Source organism: Cucurbita pepo, chromosome 6 (assembly GCF_057944985.1).
Source record: "Cucurbita pepo subsp. pepo isolate OVF chromosome 6, ASM5794498v1, whole genome shotgun sequence".
Classification (NCBI taxonomy): Eukaryota; Viridiplantae; Streptophyta; class Magnoliopsida; order Cucurbitales; family Cucurbitaceae; genus Cucurbita; species Cucurbita pepo.
In genome coordinates, this window is record NC_141803.1 from 4,613,515 (window position 1) to 4,631,810 (window position 18,296).

Sequence of the window (18,296 nt, forward strand, 5' to 3'; positions counted from 1 at the left end):
GCATGTCTCGATTTGAACCATATGGTAAAGTCAAATCTCACAAACCTTCACGTTTTTACCCCTAATTTTTCTAATATTACGAATTTGACCTTTATATTATATAGATTCAGCTCTCGACGTTTAAACGATAACAAATGTCTCACCTAATAAAATATGTTCGAGACGATATTGAAATATTAAGTAAGTCGGGAAAATGATGACGAATGGGGCCTTTCATGGATGTGAATCATCACCTATCCATGCAAAACATATTCATTATTGTGGGACCCAAAACCTTCTCTCTCTCCCATTTAAAGAAAGTAAACGACGTCGTTTTCCTTTGACCTTTCTTCACCTTCCAACCTTAAGGCTTAAGGCTTCTTTTTATTATTAAAAAATGCTTAATTAATAAATTTATAGTATATTATTTCCCTATTTAGTATAAAATTCAATATTTATAATTTTTTGTAGAATAATTAATTAATTTGAAATTTAATTCCAACTTTCCATATTATATTTCGTTTTAAATCATTATTTTGATAAGATTTTGAGAGAAAATTAATTTAATTTAATTAATTTTAAATTTAATAAAGAAAGAATACAACCGTTTTAATTCATTTATTTATGAAAAATTAATAATTATATTTTATTAATTTGGAGCTTTAATTAATATTACGTTGAGAATCGAAATAAGAATATCAAAATAATATTTTAAAAAGGCCGACATCTGATCCACCAACTAAATGGGCCGGCCCATATGACTAAAAAACTCTTCCACGTGGAAAATTGGATTTTAAAAAATAATTAAAATGAATGGGAAATTGTGCGGATGACCCAAAATATTGGGACTAAATTAGATTTGACCTAGTTCCAGCGGTTGCCACGTGTTGCTTAGTGTCAAATATTGTGGAGTGGATTAGATCGTATGCAACCGAGTGCATAGTAACCACTTCGGTAAATTACCTTCCTCTCCAACTTCCTCTCTAAAAATTATTTTTTATTTTGTTTAGCATGTGTGTGTGTATATATATATATTTGCGAGCTGTTATTTAACTGCTTTGTATGACGTGGCGAAATTTGATTGGTTGGTTTATAATAGAGCGCGAAGCACTTTATTATTCCTCCAATTTTACAAAAATAGTTTCAGGAAATCGTGTGACGTGGCAACCCAAAAGGAAGCGCTTTTATTTAACTGCTTTTTGTGACGTGGCGAAATTTGATTGGTAGGGTTTATAATAGAGCGCGAAGCACTTTATTATTCCTCCAATTTAACAATTAAGCAAAGGCTCTTCGATTCTCTCGTTGTAGTTTCAGGCGATCGTTTCACCACAATGGGAGGAGGAGAATTTGTTAGGGCGGCGGCGAAGATGGCCGGAGCCGGAGTTGTTAACGCCGGTTTCCGAGGATCATCGATGGTGCCTCAGTTTGGGCAATTGCTTCGCAGCGCGTCGAAGGCATCGTCGGTTTCCGTCGGATCGTCTTCTCGAGTGCCGTCGGCGAAGGCCACTGCCGGTGCCGAGGTGGACGTTGTGCAGAAACCGATGCGGGAGATAGATGACTGGGAATTCGCCAATTTTGAGGACGATTTGGCCGTGGACGCCGATGGACCTGAGCCGAGGATTGTGTTTGGGACGGTTCCTAGTTTTGAAGAGGCGAAGGAAGCTGCAGCAGAGGTGAAGGAGGCTTTGGATAGGTATGCCGTGAATTTCTATTCGATTGAGTTTTGTTTGAATCGATTAATGAATGGTTCTGCTCTGTGCTCTGTGCTCTGTGCTTTAATCCGTGCTTGGTATCGAATCTGCTCGTTTCCATTTCATTAGGTTGTGAATCGTTTGTGTAATTGTGTGTTCAAGAAAATAAAGCTAAGAATTAATCATAACCCTCCACATATCAAAGGAAGAAGTATGTTTTGAGTCTTTTCATTGTTATAGACTATTGTCCGGTAGATATTGTTTCTTTTGTGAAGAATTTTCTGTTCGGTCGTTTTTAGAATGGTATGCTAAGGAGAGATTTCTACACCCTTGTAGAGATGTAAGATCTCACAATCCACAGGGCTTTCTACACCCTTGTAGAGATGTAAGATCTCACAATCCACAGGGCCTGCGTCCTTAACGCTCGTTCCCTTATGTGGGACCCTCGAATCCTCCCCTATGGGGCCTTGCGTCTTTATTGACACCACCTTGTGTCCACCCCCTTTGAGGCTCAGCTTCCTCTCAGCTTCCTCGCAGACACATTGCCGGTGTTTGGCTCTGATACCATTTGTAACCGTCCAAAACCCACTTTGAGGCTCAACCTTCTCGTTTGGGCTTCCACTCATGGCTTTTAAAATATGTCTCCTAGCAAGAGGTTCCACTTCCTTATAGAAAGGCTTCGTTCTCCTCCCCAACCGATGTGAGATCTCACAATCCACTCCTCTCGGGACCCAGCGTCCTCGCTGGCACTCGTTCCCTTCTCCAATCGATGTGGGACCCCCCAATCCACCCCATTTGGGGCCAGCGTCCTTACTAGCACACGTCTGTGGCCACCCCTTTGGGGCTCAGCCTCCTCGCTAGCATATCGCCCTATGTCTGGCTCTAATACTATTTGTAACAATCCAAAACCCATCGCTAGTAGATATCGTCCTCTTTGGGCTTTCCCTTTCGAGCTTTCCCTCAATATTTTTAAAACGTCTCTCTTAGAGAAAGATTTTCACATCCTTATAAAGAATGCTTAGTTTTCCTCCCCGACCAATGTGGGATCTCACAGCTTTAATGTGCTATTTTTCGAGCTTAGTTTGTAATCTTTGCTCTAATTTCCATCATCTCCTGGCCACCTATTGGCACCCCGAATCAAAACCATGTTCTGGGGTGGCATTCTCTATTCTCCTTGATGTTTTTGGTTGATTTTTTCAGGGTATACTTGTCTTCTTCACCAGAATCTGGTGGATCAAATCTGATTGTCTGTTCATACAGTAAGCCAGAATCCGAGTCTTGTTTATCCATTGAGGTAAGTTCACAGCCGCAGACTTCAGTGCCTCAGCATGCAATTCAAGCATTTAGGCTGCTCAAGGAAAGTGCTGAAGCTCAGGTAATCAAACTAATGCTCTTCTAGTATGAATATTAATTTCTTAAGCTAATGTCAAGAAGTTCTTACAAGAGGTTCGAGTCCCTCTTTGAAATGCACCCCCCACTCCCCTCCTCCTCGAGTATATGCTTCAACATGAATTAAACAAGGGTAGATTAATACAATAGAGACTACAGTTTTTGTAACTGCCCAGGTCCACCGCTAGTAGATATTGTCTTCTTTGGACTTTCCCTTAAGGTTTTTAAAACGTGTCTGTTATGGAGAGGTTTCCATACCCTTATAAAGGGTGTTTCGTTCTCCTCCCCAACCGATATGAGGTCTCACAGACATCGTTATGTCAAAAATAACATACTAATCGGAAGGCATGCGTGGTTATCCACTTTGTGAGATCCCATATTGGTTGGGAAGGAGAACAAGACACCCTTGAAAAGGGTATGGAAACCTCTCCCTAGCAGACACGTTTTAAAAACCTTTAGGGGAAGTCCGAAAGGGACGTTTTAAAAACCGTTACAGTTTTTGTTGTCCCTGCCACAACTGTTTTTCATATGAATAACATTATTTAAAATCTTGATTTTTGACCCTACGATCTTTTTCTTCTTTTACAAGACTTTCAACGTGTCATTTAGAAGAAATTCAAGTTTGATAGAGTTTCAACACTTAAATGAGTCCTGTTTTTTTCCTATACAGACTGTTGTTGCCTCAATAGCCTCTGACCCCAATGTCTGGAATGCAATGTTGGGCAATGAAGCGCTAAAGAGCTTCTTGCAATCCCATCAGACCAGTAAGGCTTAGTCTATAATAGCTCTGTAAGCATGCTTTTCTCGTCTCTAATGGCACGATTATACTCGTTGCAGACAAGGTACTCGAGTATCACGAAGAACTCTCTGAGGAGCTTGAAGAAGAGGCACCAATTGTGAACCATGCTGAGGAGTCGAGAAACGTCTTTGACGAGACGTTAGAATATATTACGACTTCAATTGATGACATGCTAGCTAATGCATCCAGTTTTCTTCAGAAAATATTTGGAGGATCTGAAGTTTCAGGAAATGACAAAGCAGCCTCTGGATTCTTTACTACAGAGATAGCCATGGGATCATCAATTATGGGACTGGTTGTTCTCGTCATCGCCTTACTGGTTATGAAGCGGAATTAGATGTCGATATGATGTTCTTTTCGATAAATTTGTCGTCATTTTGGTCTTCGAATGTCTTATTCTATTCTATTGATATGAGACGTATTACTGGGTTGCATACATGATGGTAGGAATGGTTGTAAATATTGGCTATTGCGCTTTTCTTTATGGTATTTGCTGGACTTTTTACGTGCATGGGGAGTTTTATTGTATGTAACGTTTATATGAACGTATAATTCGTAAGTTGTGAGATCTCATGTCGGAAGTGAACAAAATATTTTTTATAAAGGTGTGGAAACCTCTCTTTAGTAGACGCTGCGGGAAAGCTTAGAAGGGAAAGCGATAATATCCGTTAGCGGGTTTTGGCTGTTACAAATGGCACAGAGTCAGGCACCAAGTGGTGTGCCAGCGATGATGTTGGCTCCCAAAGAAAGTTACAACCAAAACTTACTATGATCTTTACCATCATTGCATAGAGGCATTGAAGATAGACTAACAGCCAGTCCATTACTAGCATATATTGCCCGTTTTAGCCCGTTAGTTGTCATCCTCATGATTTTATAAAACATGTCTAATAGGAAAAGGTTTCCACGCTCTTATAAACATGTCTACTAGAAAAAGATTTCCACACCCTCTGTCTAACTGACATGGGATCTCACGGTTTCCACATCCCCTATCTAACCGACATGGGATCTCACGGTTTCCACATCCCCTATCTAACCGACATGGGATCTCTCACGGTTTCCACATCCCCTATCTAACCAACATGGGATCTCACAATCCACCCCTGCTTAATGCCTGACTCTGATACCATTTGTAAAAATTCTAGCCCACCACTAGCAATACTGTCCGTTTTAACCCGTTATGCAATGTCGTTAGCCTCACAGTTTTCTCACGGTTTCCACATCCCCTATCTAACTGACATGGGATCTCACAATCTACCCCTACTTAATGCCTGTCTCTGATACCATTTGTAAAAATTCTAGTCCACCACTAGCAATACTATCCGTTTTAACCCGTTATGAAGTGTCGTTAGCCTCACAATTTTAAAACGTGTCTACTAAAGAGAGATTTTGAGAAACACTTCATTTCTCTTTCCAACTGATGTATTCCTCTCTCCGACTAATTTTTATTAAATCAAATTATTAAAATAATTTTAACTAATTAAATTTGGATTTAATTTTATATTATTCATATTTAAGTGGATGCAAAAGTCACTATTCAATATTAAATATTAATAATTATTCTCAAACTAATGATTTATAAAAATAATTTATAAGAATACTTAAAAACAGAAACAACAATAAACATAAATAATTGAAAAAAAAAAATTTTTAAAAAAAGAAAGAAAATCAAGATAAATAAATAATAATAATAATAATAATACAAATCAATATTTTTGCAAAAAGGGGCCTCATTTAAAGCAAAAATGTAAAACCGTAAATATTTTTGGGACTTTTAATAAATTACAAAATTTGTTGGGCCTAAATGGAAATAACTTATAATTCTGGACCTGTATCCAAACACCCAATCTAGGGCAACCCATCAGCCCTCTTCCCTTTCTCTTCTAAAAACCCTAATCCTCTTCCTATTTATCACTCCATCGTCTGCGCCCCTCATCCCCTTCCCCTCCCCCCCTATCCCCGAAACCCTAATTCCCATCCTCCAATGGGTCGTGTGATCAGAGCACAACGTAAGGGAGCTGGATCGGTCTTCCGATCTCACACCCACCACCGGAAGGGTCCTGCCCGTTTCAGGTCCCTCGATTTCGGCGAGCGAAATGGGTACCTGAAAGGTGTGATCAGCGAAATCATCCACGATCCGGGTAGAGGTGCACCGTTGGCCCGTGTCACCTTCCGACACCCCTTCCGCTACAAGCACCAGAAGGAACTTTTCATTGCCGCTGAGGGTATGTACACTGGTCAGTTTGTTTACTGTGGGAAGAAGGCTAATCTCGTTGTTGGTAATGTGCTTCCCATCCGAGCCATTCCTGAAGGTGCTGTGGTTTGTAATGTGGAGCACCATGTGGGTGACCGTGGTGTGTTCGCTAGGTGCTCTGGTGATTATGCTATTGTTATTAGCCACAACCCGGATAATGATACTAGCAGGTAAACTTGGATTTGTTAACTTTATTTTTGTTTTTCTGAATCGAAGCATGGCTGTTGAAGAATTTATGGATTTGTTCTTGGATTGTTTGAGTATGGTTGCGTATTTTGCTTGACTTTCTTTGCTATGTTTGTGCTATAATTCGTTAAATGAAACTTGACCTGAATCGAACAAAAGGGTTTGATTTGAACAAACCTTTTGTGGTTTGGTTACAGATTTCATTGAACATTTATTTTGATTTTCCATCGTAAGATTTTCCGTTTACTTGAAGTTCCATTTGTGCTCAAATTGACAAGAAATAATCGGATTGATATGTGGGAATTTTCTTATTAACGCCATAAAGTACTTTGTGTGGAATATGATGATTTTTGAAGGAAGAGTGTTTGAAAGTGTTGTGGTTGTAATACTTTTTCGCCTTTTGGAGTTCATAGTGTCATTCTTTTGCAACTAATTCATGTTGCCAATTGTTCCTAAATGAGCATTTCCAAACTCCCAATAATCTTATGTGGTTTCTATCATTGTTATAACTCTTTTGCCTTGGTGATTGTTCCTCTTTTCTCATGAACATGAACATCAATACGAACGATAGAACTTGTACTCGCTCGATTAAAACTCTCCATATCTATGTTTACTTGCTTAGTGATTTGCTAGCTGTGGCCAATGTGTATTCATATCTCTCAAGAAGGCAGATGAGGAGTGTTCTCATTGGAGTGAGCATAGATGATATGTTCTATCATATTAGTGAGATGAAAAACAGGGAAAAAGCTCAAAGAGATTAGATATTTCTAGTCAACTACAGTTTTGTTTATGAAATGATTCAATTCGATTCCTACTCTGCCTTCATCTCAAAATTCTGTATTTTGCAGGATCAAGCTACCATCAGGAGCCAAGAAGATTGTACCAAGTGGGTGCCGTGCTATGATCGGTCAGGTTGCTGGAGGAGGAAGAACAGAGAAGCCACTTCTCAAGGCAGGTAATGCATACCATAAGTTCCGTGTGAAGCGCAACAGCTGGCCCAAGGTTCGTGGTGTTGCTATGAACCCAGTTGAACATCCCCATGGTGGTGGTAACCATCAACACATTGGTCACGCCAGTACCGTTCGTCGTGATGCCCCACCTGGTCAAAAGGTTGGTCTCATTGCTGCGAGAAGAACTGGTCGTCTCCGTGGACAGGCTGCTGCTACTGCTGCTAAGTCCGACAAAGGTTCTTAGAGCAACTCATTCTGTTTTAAGCTTATTTTGCTTAATACTTAGCCCCTTTCATTATGTTTGATCTGTTTCGCATTATGTTGAAGACCATATTTAGGAGTTTTTGTTTGAGTTTTGTTACAAGATCCTTTTTGAACATATTCCCTCTCTCCCTTGTTTCTTGTTGCTACAATGAATTTGAATATCTGGTGAAAGATCTGAGCTTCTTCAAGGGAGTTTGGAAATAATATTAGATCACCATTAAAAGATTTGATGTAGACCATGAAGAACAAATAGAATTTGATGTCTTTATAAAAATGGTAGTGCATTAATGGAGAAGATGAAGAGACCAAAATGAAATTTGATCAAATTTTTAATTATTTTTATGTTCTACACCAATTCTTTCGACTCAATCGACGGGTTGAGATGCATTTCTTGTTAATTGGTGTGCACGTTTGTTTAGGGTGTAATTGAGACTAAATTTAAAACATCATGATCTAGCATGATCTAGTATTTGTGAGGTGAGGTTGATGGCAATACGTAATAGTCAAGGTGATCAATGCCTACTAGTGGGCTGTTACAAATGATATCAGAGTCAGACATTGAATGGTGTGCCAGGTGTGCCACGAGGACGCTGGTTCTAAAGGGGGTGAATTGCCAGGTGTGCTACGAGGACGTTAGTTCTCCAAGGGGGTGAATGACGCTGGTTCTAAAGGGGTAGGTGTGCCATGAGGACGCTGGTTCTCTAAGGGAGTGAATGACGCTGGTTCTCTAAGGGAGTGAATGACGCTGGTTCTAAAGGGGGTGAATTGCCAGGTGTGTCATGAGGACGTTGGTTCTCTAAGGGAGTGAATGATGCTTGTTCTAAAGGGGGTGAATTGTGAGATCCCATGTTCGAGATACATTTTTTATAATTTCACATGGTTGAAGAGGGAATACTTTTTTTACATGGGCGTGGAAACTTCTCCCTAATAGTCGCGCTTTGAAATTGTGAGGTTGATATAACCTCCCTAATAGTCGCGCTTTGAAATTGTGAGGTTGATGTAACGAGCAAAAGTGGACAATAAGTGGTGAACTTAACTGTTATAAAATATTTTTCAATCTTATTATAACAAACAAATCGATTGATACAGAATGAGATGGACTGTTCGAGTTGAAATGTCAATTGAAAGAAGTCGTGTACTATGTAGATAAAATTATGATCGAAACTATAGATGTGAAACATCACGGCCTAATAATCGAGTCGTTTATATGAACACATTTTTCACCTAAAGTCACCACTTGCGAGTAATTACAAGTTTGGTATTTAAACCTTAAATTTCGTGAAACAAATATTACACCGAGGAATACTTATTGGGCCGGTCGTTACAAACAGAGGCCCATATAAAACAGCTACATGGGCCTCAATTTTGTGCCCTACTAACCATAAAGAAAACCAGCGAAAATGACAGAAAGACACATTTACCCTTCAACAATAAAATCGTTTCGCCAAAGGCCAGGATATTTCGGTAATTTCAGCTAATACCCTCTTCCTCTGCGTTAAAGCAGAGTCCCCATCCGCCCCAAGACTCTGATTTTTCTGTCTAGATTTTTCTTCCCCTTCCAGAAAGGGTTTAGTAGCTTAAACCCCAAGGCCATGGCTCTCAGATCGGCGGCGGCGGCGGCACCTCGGAGTTTGAGGCGGCTCATTACAGGTACTTCAGCTCGTACTCTACCGATATTCTTGCAGGCTATTCATGATTGCGAGAAACCGACGCCGCCCAACACGAATGCCTTTGTTTCTGGCCGGCTGTTCTCCAGTGCTTCAACTTCCAGTTTTATTCCTCCGCCGCTTCCTCCGTCGGCTCAGCAGCGTGAGCAGCCTGAGCCTAGTACTAACCTTTTCGTTTCCGGTAACTCATTCTTTCTTAATCTAGTTGACTTTCGTTTATTTGCTTTGAAAACCATTAATTTGTCGCGTTTATGCGTTTTGTTAATCGTTCCATTTCTAGTCGTGACTCTGCTAATGATATTGTGTTTTATGGTTTCATTCCCGCTGAATTTTTATCTATCCGGCGTTGGTGGGGAATTTCATTTTTGATGTTGTTCTTTTGTCGTCTTTCAGGCCTCAGTAAACGCACTACTACTGAAAAACTTAATGAAGCCTTTGCAAAGTTTGGGGAAGTTGTTCATGGTCTGTTCTTTGTCTTTCCCTATGTTTGATTGGTGCTTAGGTCTGAAGAATTGCCATTTTTTACCTTTGGTTTTCCCTTCTGTTTACAGCAAGAGTCGTGACTGATCGAGTGACTGGATATTCTAAGGGATTCGGTTTTGTTAAATATGCCACTTTGGAGGATGCGGCTAAAGGCATAGAGGGCATGGATGGCAAGGTCAGTTATTTGAATATGTCTTCATTGTGTTAATCAAAATATCACACAAATAAATACAAGATTCCTGAATATGGTGTGTATTGTAATCCACAAATGCGTACAAGTCAGCATTCTAGAGTATTTGATTGGCAGGCAGCATATAGAACATATTACATCTTACAGAACTCTGATTTGACTATGATACTTGCTTTGCAACCTTGAATCTTTATTTACCTGGTTTGGGCTGATAATTTTGCTTCAATTTCCCATCTGCAATGGTGTCTGCTTGATGTAATTCTTTCAAACGTGGCATTATTATGATACATGCTTCTCTTCTATAATTTGAATCCTTTGCCATTCGAGCAGCATGGTGGTGAGAGTAGCTTGTTATTTGGCATCTAGGCTGATTTTTTTATTTATTTTTTATCTTTGCATAGTAATGGATGTTTAAATGTTTTTTTTAATATTCGATGTACTCTTTAGAAGATTAAATTAAAATACGACCACTATATGTTCGTTGAAGTCTAAGAGAATTAGAAATGTTTTTCTTTAATGTTGGAAAGACGAAATGTTTAAGTTTAGCTTAGCTGCCCAAGCTTGGAAACATTATTATTACTATTATCATCAATTTTTACAACTATTGCCAATGGCTAAATGGTTAATAAATCTTTATAGTCAAAAGGTCCAGAAAGAACAGACTTTGACAATGCCAAATGATTGTTGTTGAACAGTTAATGATCTAGTTTCTTTTAAATCCACTTTGTCAAACTATATATATAACTTCTACGAGGATGAAGCATTCCTGGTAAGGGTGTGGAAAAATCTCCCTAACTGACGCGTTTTAAAACCTTGAGGGGAAGCCTGGAAGAGAAAGTCCAAAGAGGATAATATCTGCTAGCAGTGGGCTTGAATTGTTATAATGATATCAAAGCTGGACATCGATTGTGAGATCTCACACCGGTTGGAGAGGAGAACGAAACATTCCTTATAAGGGTGTGGAAACCTCTCCCTAATAGTTGAGTTTTAAAACCTTGAGGGGAAGTCTGGAAGGGAAAGCCCAAAGAGGACAATATCTGCTAGCAGTGACCCGTGTTTTGCATCAGCATAATTTTTAACATTTTAGCAGAACATTCCTGTTATTAACCATTCCAATTGATTTGATTCCATACCTCCTTGATGTCCAGTCAAAACATCTACCTCTGATAAACTTCAGAAATTAGAATGCTTGGAAATAGGACTTGTGAAACCAGGTTGATGGTAGCTTTTGAACACATGTTGCAATTTGTTTATTTACAATTGAATGATGACGAATTTCTATTTGTCTTCCCTCTTAATGATCCAGTTCCTGGATGGTTGGGTTATTTTCGCCGAGTACGCAAGGCCGAGACCGCCTCCCGAGCACAATGCAGTCCCTCCATATGGCCGGCAATGACTCTCGTAAACTTCTGCAATGGAGGGTGCTTGCCCATCCATTAAACTATTTTGGTCTGCAAAACGGCACCCAACATTATTTACATGATTCAAGTTCTTTCTTCAATGGAGGTTGGTTCTTCTCTTCCATTGCTGTGAGTGAACCTTTTTGTTATACGTACCATGTATGACCTATTTTTGAACACATTCAGTCATAGCTATTATAAATGTATGTTCGCAAATATACTTTTTTGCACTTTATTCTTGTTGATGATAAGTAGCCATTGTTTGATGTTGTCTTGAAGTTAGTTCTTACGTTGCTTTGATGGTTCATTAATGCACTTCAAGACATGTAGTTGATGTTAGCATGCTAATTTCGAACCCTTTTTACTTATTAGATATGCATTTACAATACAATAGTGCATGACCATGACCGATCATCAAATTATGTCTACACCCACAAAGGCTATAATATAATATGGTGGGATGTGACTAGTTGTCAATTCTTCTTACTCGGATTTTATACTATCAAAATCATTGTTGTTGCTTATTCATTCTTAGCTTATAACATTGATTTCTTTCAAACTGTTTTCAACGCACTTTCTCGTTCTCGCTCACATTTTCTAAAACATTTCTTGTACTTGATTCAAGGCTTGATCATACTGCAAAGTACAACTTCTGTACGGCTAACTTGTTTGTCAGGATAGAACAAGTGTTGTACAATCACTATCCCACTGCCACAAGAGTGCAATTGTGATATTGAGCCTTCTTTCCAAATTTAACCTAAATGTTTATAGACAACAATAGTTTGCATGCGTTTTTACGAGATCTGAAAAGTGATTTGTAAACCTTTTTTCCTTTACATTTAAGTGGACCTTGCCTTGATAGTTGAGCACTAACAGGTCGGAGTCTACATTGGTGGACCAGTACAACATTAGCACTCTTTTACGATCTTTTATCTTGATTATATTATTGTTCCAGGTCAAAAATTTTACGTCGCTTTATCTATTTTTTTAACCTTCCAATCATTGATTATACTATATCTGAAACAAGAACCCGAGACATTAATAGGTCAAACATTACTTGAACTCACCCGCACAACATTGTTGGAGGAAGGTGAAGCAATATTAGTATTCTCTCCATCCTCCAAACCAGCCAAAGTATCATAGAAAGGTCTATTAAGAGTCTCGGGCAGAAAAAACACAAGCATTCCACCCACAATTCCACACACTCCAAACACAAGAAATGGCCACCTTCCCCCCATAACCACCACAAAAGGTGCCAAAATGGCTCCCATTTGTGTGGCTTGTGAAGCACATCCCAAGGCCACATTCCTCACCACCGTCGGAAAAAGCTCCGCCACATACAGTCCCAACAGGTTGTAGTTCCCAGCCATCCCTGATAGCCCTAATAGCCCACAAACCATCTTCAACACTCTCCATTTCCCTTCACTATTACTCTTTATCATACTTCCCATCAAACAAAACACCCCACTAAACCATAACGTCCAAATCCCCACCCCTCTCCTCCCCATCTTCCCTAACAACGCCGCCGTGACCGCGAACGCGGGCATCTCCACGACGGCGTTCAGAAGAACATTGACGTAGAGATTTGTCTTCAAGTTCACGACGTTTAAGCTTAACCCGTAATATACTACTGCGTTCATGAAATTCACTCCCACTCCAATGATAAGCCGCATTCGAGTGGTGGGTGAACGCATTATGTCAATAATACTCTTGTTGCTGTTGTTGTTGTCTGTTCGACTGTTTTTTGTGTCGAGTGAGAGAACGACTCCTTCTGGGATGTGCTTTTTGTTTGTGTTTGCTATGATGGTTAGAGCTTTCATGGCCTTGTCGAACTTCCCTCTTACTAGAAACCACCGCGGAGACTCGGAGAGGAACGGGACGACAAGGATAAGGTAAAAGAGCGAAGGAATTGAAGAGATGATATAGAGTTTACGCCATGATTGGAAGATGTAGGCAATGCCAGAGAGTAATGCAATGCCACCGGAGAAGAAGTAGCACGTAGACATTGCCGCCGTGCAGCGTCTCGTCGGACCAATAGGCTCTGTCGAAAGAACAAAAGCGCAAAGGGCATTGCCGGCCGTGCTAACTCCGGTCAATAGTCGGAGGAGGACATAGATCCAGTAAGAAGGAGAGAGAGCTGTTAAGCAGCCAAAAATGGTGTTTAGGATGCATACTAAAATCAGTGACCGTTTTCTTCCAAAGCTCGAGTCTGAGAGATGCCCAAAGATTCCTGCTCCTGTGAATCAAACCTAACGTTCATCAACACGATAAACAAAAAATATGAAAGTTTACGAACATATTAGACATATATAATTTAAACCGAGTATTAGTTTCAAAATTAATGATCAAATTTTAACGTTCACGAACACAACAAACAAAAAATATAAAAGTTTAAGAACGTATTAGACAGATGTAATTTAAACCGAGCATACTATATACAACATTTTAGAGAGACCTAAAGTGCATCCAACGAAGAAAATGGCTTGAGCCAAACCAACTTTATACTTGTTACCACAAACCAAACCCCACTCCACCACCGTTGAGCTTCCACGGCCACCAACCCACTCCCATGAACCAGGTTCAAGCCTACAAACATCTTTCTCCGCCGCGTCGCAACCGGAGTGATCCAAACACCGCCACGCCACGTCCCGGTCGGCGAAGATCATAACCATAGTATGAAATGCCTCAAGGGTACAACTCAAATTGCTCAAGAAGAAATTTTTCAACTGCCACGGGCCGAACTCGCCACAATACTTCTGCAACATGGCATCGACAGTAAGCCTCTCGGGCACCGGTTCAACGACGGGTTTCAGCTCAAGTTCCTCGAGGCCATTCCCCATCTCAGATTTATAGTATCTTGGAAGAGTGAAAAAGAAGCAAGTTTTAAAAGGGTGTCTTTGAAGCTGTCGGGAATGTGTGTGATTTTAATGTTGTTTTTTTTGGGGAGGTCTAGGTTTTGTCACATGAAAGATGTGTTTTTGAGCTGGAAGTGGTGGTGCATGCTTTAAATGAAAGGCTAAATCTTTGTTTTTTTTTATTATCCTAATAATGTGTGTAAGGCATGAACATGAATAAAAAAAAAAGAACTTTGTAGGTGAGGACCTTATTTTAGGAGAACTTTCTGTAGTGGTTGTAATGGACCAGATATTAAATGAAATAATGTGGTGAAACTGGACGTGCATGCTTTTCATGATTGATGTCTCTCGTTCACGGTTCATTGCCTTCGACTTTGTCACTATAGTCGAGTTGTATACAAGGCGTCGAGTCTCGGAATTTGCATTTGCATCTTCGATCGTTGCTCTGTTGCTTGTCTTTTATAGACTAGTGTTGGTAAGTGCGTTTTCGTTTAAGTCTTTGGTTTGATATCGTTTTGGTCTATTGTTTCGGTTGATTTCAAGTGTTTCTCTTTGTTATTTATTTTCTTGGCCGAGTGGTACTATAGTACGCTATGGCGGGTGTTTTAGAGGAGTAGTTGTTGCAGCAACGTGTTAGATATAACAGCCAAAGTCTAAGTCCACCGCTAGCAGATATTGTCCAAAAGTTAACGTGTCTGCTAGGAAGAGGTTTTCACACCAGTTTCCACATCCTTATAAAGAATGTTTCGTTCCCCTCTCCAACCGACGTGGGATCTCACAATCCACCCCTCTAGGGCCTAGTGTCGCTAGCACTTGTTCCTCTCTCCAATCGATGTGGGATATCACAATCCACTTCTATTCGGGACTCAGCGTCCTCGTTGGCACATCGCCCAGTGTCCACCCCCTTCGGAGCTCAACGCCCTTGCTAGCACATCACCCGGTGTCTGGCTCTAATACTGTTTGTAACAGCCCAAACCCAAACTCACCACTAACTGATATTGTCCTATCTGAACTTTCTATTGGGCTTCCCCTCAAGGTTTTAAAATGCGTGGAGAGGTTTCCGTACCCTTATAAAGAATGCTTCGTTCTCCTCTCCAACTAATGCGGGATCCCATAATCCACCCCCTTCGAAGCCCAGCATCCTCGTTGCCCCTCGTTTCTCTCTCTAATCGATGTGGTATCTCACATTAGACATAGAAGTTTTCATCGCACCCGCTAAGGAAGTGTTTTTGGGCAGAGTCTGAGAAAGTGTTGCTTACTCAGGTGGTCACCCCACTACAGGTTGCGTCCAAACGACAGTCAGGAGATCGCTGCAGAGGGGTTAACGACCTTAAATCAAGTAGAAAATTTCGGGTCCGGTATATTTATCTCCAAATAGAACTATTTCTCTTACAGTTTTCAGCATTGAATCTCCAGAGAAAAAAATGAATGCAAAATAGAACTTTTAACTAAACACTTATAATCCATAAACAGTAAGCAGATATCAATTGAATGTCAAAGTCAGTATAATAGCAAGCCATACCCCGTCGTCACGAGCTCGGTCTTTGTTTAGCTGCATTCTCGTGCTCTCAATTCCATGCCGAGGCCGATATCAGGTTCCTGTTTTTCCATCCCAGCAGCATCGCTCCATCCTTTTCGACAAGCGTGTAATGCTCCGAATAACACCTGAGAAGACTTCTAATGACGGAGTTGACATAAGAGCTCAACGGGAACTGGCGAAACCCTGCCATTGTCAACCTTGATTTCCACTTACCGAAGAGCTCGTGTCGCTCTTCTCGTTCCCTCCCCTCGCAAGCAATGACGTTAACGATATCTTTTGCTAAACAATGTTGCTCGACGTTGATACGCTTCTTGTTGTCTCTTGGTAGAGTGACATCAATGGACTCAAAGATTGCTAAGTAGTAATCTAATGTTTCAACAAACCTGTTGAAGAAAGGGGTTGTGTTGGTGTTTGATTCTTGCTCTACCAAAGTTACAACCTTTGGGGATAATGACTTCACCAGCCTTAGCAGCCCGTCCCGTGGATTGTTCACGTCCACGCTTTCGTCTGGGGTATGATGAAGCTGCAACGGGAAGTTTACAGCTAGAGCCTCCCCCGGTCTGATGTCGAGCATATCACGCGTGATGTTTGGAGCGAAAACAGGTACTCCATGAAACTCTACCTGTATTCCATACTTTCTCGAGATCTCGGCCAACCTACTCTCTACGACCTCCAACCCATCACCACGAGCATATTTAGAAACAGGGTCGTCGATACCAGTTATCCTCACATGTGGAGCTCCACTCGGTCTAGCTGCAAGTGCCTGAAGAAGAGTTAACCATTGTGTCCCTTGACTAATCTGGAAGTCTATAATGTGAATGCGATCTTCGTTTCGACAGGCTTCGGCGATCGCCCCGTTTGCTGCCATGTAACCGAACTTCAAGTAGGGGCAGATTTCATATAGCATATGCATATAAGAAAGCAAATCATCACTTGCAGGCTCTCTACAGTTTAGAGCATGGTATATATTCGCCCCCGAGTCCTCTTTCCTCGCCACCAGTCCTTCAACCATGTAAGCACCGAGACGTTGGATCGGTTCACCGCCGATAGACACAGCACCTCGTGCTGCAGTAACCAATTTGTCGAAATCCTCCATCCTGTACTCAGCTAAAGCTTTTGCACAAGCAATCAGCAACTCCTTAAGATTATCCGATGGCAATCCATCCTGCTGCAATATTGGTTCATCCATCGATTTCTGGCGTTTCCCCAATCGAACTTCTTCAGAACGCTGGCTTCTCGACACCGGCGACATCTGAGACTGAACAACATACGACGACCCACCACATCGATCTTGGCTCCACGAGTACGGTCTCTGCCCCATCATCTGTGGCCTGCTACTCTCATCAGGCTTGTTCACAACTTCCTCATTATCAGGTTCCATCAAAGCACTCTCCAATTGTTTCAAAGCATAGCTTATATTCTCAGTAGAACAACCCTCATAAACAAATGCATTTGTTCCCAAATACGACGAAGCTATTCGATTAAAGCTACTCGTTTCGAACGATGAATTACACGAAGGGCTAAGTCCCGAGAGATCATCCGGGGAATTCCTTTGATCCTGGTTATCACTTACAGTCGTCGTCGTAAAGGAATCCGATTCGAATTGCGACGAAAATAGCGATGAAGACACAGGGGAATTTCTTAAGTTGAAATTCACAGGTCCAAGCAAACTATTAGGTAAAGATGGAACAGAGGAATAAGAAGATGTATATGAAAATTCTGCACTATTAACCCCAAATCCAAACAGCTGGTGAGAATCCATGCTATACACTTAGCATCAGCTCTTCTAGCAGACACGACAAAGATTCAACAATGTTTTTGTCTAAAACCTAACAACAAAATTGTTTTTCAATATCCAACAGAAGAACAACAAGAATCAACCTGCGACAAACAAAAAACACACAAACAAGAACAACATAAGGTTTTCTACTTGTTTCAGACAGAATGGGACAAAGAAATTCAAATCCAAATCGCAGAAAAACATGAATCGATTAAGAACAGAACAGAGTAATGTTGGGAGATTCGATTGTCACCTGAAATTTGGGGCTGAAAATGGATAAGATTGTGATTCCGCTTGTGGGTTTTTTGGTGAAGGATTAATGGAAGAATTTCTGGGTGTTCTGTTCTTATGGGTGTTCTTATTTTGAAGAATTAGTGAAGAACAGAACGGGTTGATGTTGAAAAAACTGAAGCTGAAGGGAAGGGGAGAGGGTTTTTATTGTTCTTGACGGGATTTAACGGTAACGGTGGGGTGACGGTGATGTACCGCGGGGAGTGACGGAGGTTGGACCGGACTTGACGGCGGAAGACTTCGCCGACCACACGGTGGGGAAAGGAGTCTGAAAATTCTTGGTTTTTTCTTGTGGGTTGTGTTTCTAGAAAGATTTTAAACCACGCGCCTCTTTGGAAAGTGGCTGACACTTCCATTGCCATGTCATTATTATTTTAAAATGTGTTGGATATATTAATTAAGAATATTTATCTAAGTTGGGTTGAATTTTTCGAAAACGGAAAGATCAGTTGGTTTGCGGGTTGACATTTTTCTTGCGGGTCAACCCTACCAACCCGAAAAATTGAGTTACAACTCAACTCGACTCTACCCTACTTTTAAGGTTATTACAAAGATTAAGAATATTTGGAGTTCGTAAC

The 18,296-nt window shown here is 40.7% G+C and overlaps 5 protein-coding genes across 7 annotated transcripts; 3 read left to right on the forward strand and 2 right to left on the reverse strand.

Moving 5' to 3' along the window:
• The first annotated feature begins 1,258 nt into the window (after positions 1-1,258).
• LOC111796632 (uncharacterized) lies at positions 1,259-4,369 on the forward strand. Its single transcript, XM_023679347.2, has 4 exons — positions 1,259-1,672; positions 2,871-3,045; positions 3,730-3,823; positions 3,897-4,369. The coding sequence occupies exons 1-4, from the start codon at positions 1,311-1,313 to the stop codon at positions 4,193-4,195; spliced, it is 930 nt and encodes a 309-aa protein (XP_023535115.1). The 5' UTR covers positions 1,259-1,310; the 3' UTR covers positions 4,196-4,369.
• Positions 4,370-5,770: 1,401 nt separating this feature from the next.
• Positions 5,771-7,737, forward strand: LOC111796640 (large ribosomal subunit protein uL2z). Its single transcript, XM_023679355.2, has 2 exons — positions 5,771-6,282; positions 7,147-7,737. The coding sequence occupies exons 1-2, from the start codon at positions 5,843-5,845 to the stop codon at positions 7,490-7,492; spliced, it is 786 nt and encodes a 261-aa protein (XP_023535123.1). The 5' UTR covers positions 5,771-5,842; the 3' UTR covers positions 7,493-7,737.
• Positions 7,738-9,020: 1,283 nt separating this feature from the next.
• On the forward strand, positions 9,021-11,530 carry LOC111796653 (organelle RRM domain-containing protein 2, mitochondrial). The gene is made up of 4 exons (XM_023679370.2): positions 9,021-9,360; positions 9,573-9,641; positions 9,731-9,837; positions 11,159-11,530. The coding sequence occupies exons 1-4, from the start codon at positions 9,105-9,107 to the stop codon at positions 11,246-11,248; spliced, it is 522 nt and encodes a 173-aa protein (XP_023535138.1). The 5' UTR covers positions 9,021-9,104; the 3' UTR covers positions 11,249-11,530.
• Positions 11,531-12,288: 758 nt separating this feature from the next.
• LOC111796615 (organic cation/carnitine transporter 4) lies at positions 12,289-15,762 on the reverse strand. Of its 3 annotated transcripts, none has more exons than XM_087124737.1 (3): positions 15,630-15,762; positions 13,708-14,008; positions 12,289-13,488 (listed from the first exon to the last, which is right to left on the reverse strand). In XM_087124737.1, exons 1-3 carry the CDS (start codon positions 15,663-15,665, stop codon positions 12,299-12,301), a joined length of 1,527 nt encoding a protein of 508 aa, XP_086980863.1. In that variant the 5' UTR covers positions 15,666-15,762; the 3' UTR covers positions 12,289-12,298. The 3 variants fall into 3 exon arrangements, with proteins under 3 accessions (XP_086980863.1, XP_086980862.1, XP_023535088.1); XM_087124736.1 differs by lacking the exon at positions 15,630-15,762 and adding an exon at positions 14,355-14,481 and having other exon boundaries at positions 13,708-14,108; XM_023679320.2 differs by lacking the exon at positions 15,630-15,762 and having other exon boundaries at positions 13,708-14,092.
• LOC111796608 (scarecrow-like protein 21) lies at positions 15,443-17,839 on the reverse strand. Its single transcript, XM_023679308.2, has 2 exons — positions 17,681-17,839; positions 15,443-17,528 (listed from the first exon to the last, which is right to left on the reverse strand). Exon 2 carries the CDS (start codon positions 17,407-17,409, stop codon positions 15,676-15,678), a length of 1,734 nt encoding a protein of 577 aa, XP_023535076.1. The 5' UTR covers positions 17,410-17,528; positions 17,681-17,839; the 3' UTR covers positions 15,443-15,675.
• Between the last annotated feature and the right edge of the window lie 457 nt (positions 17,840-18,296).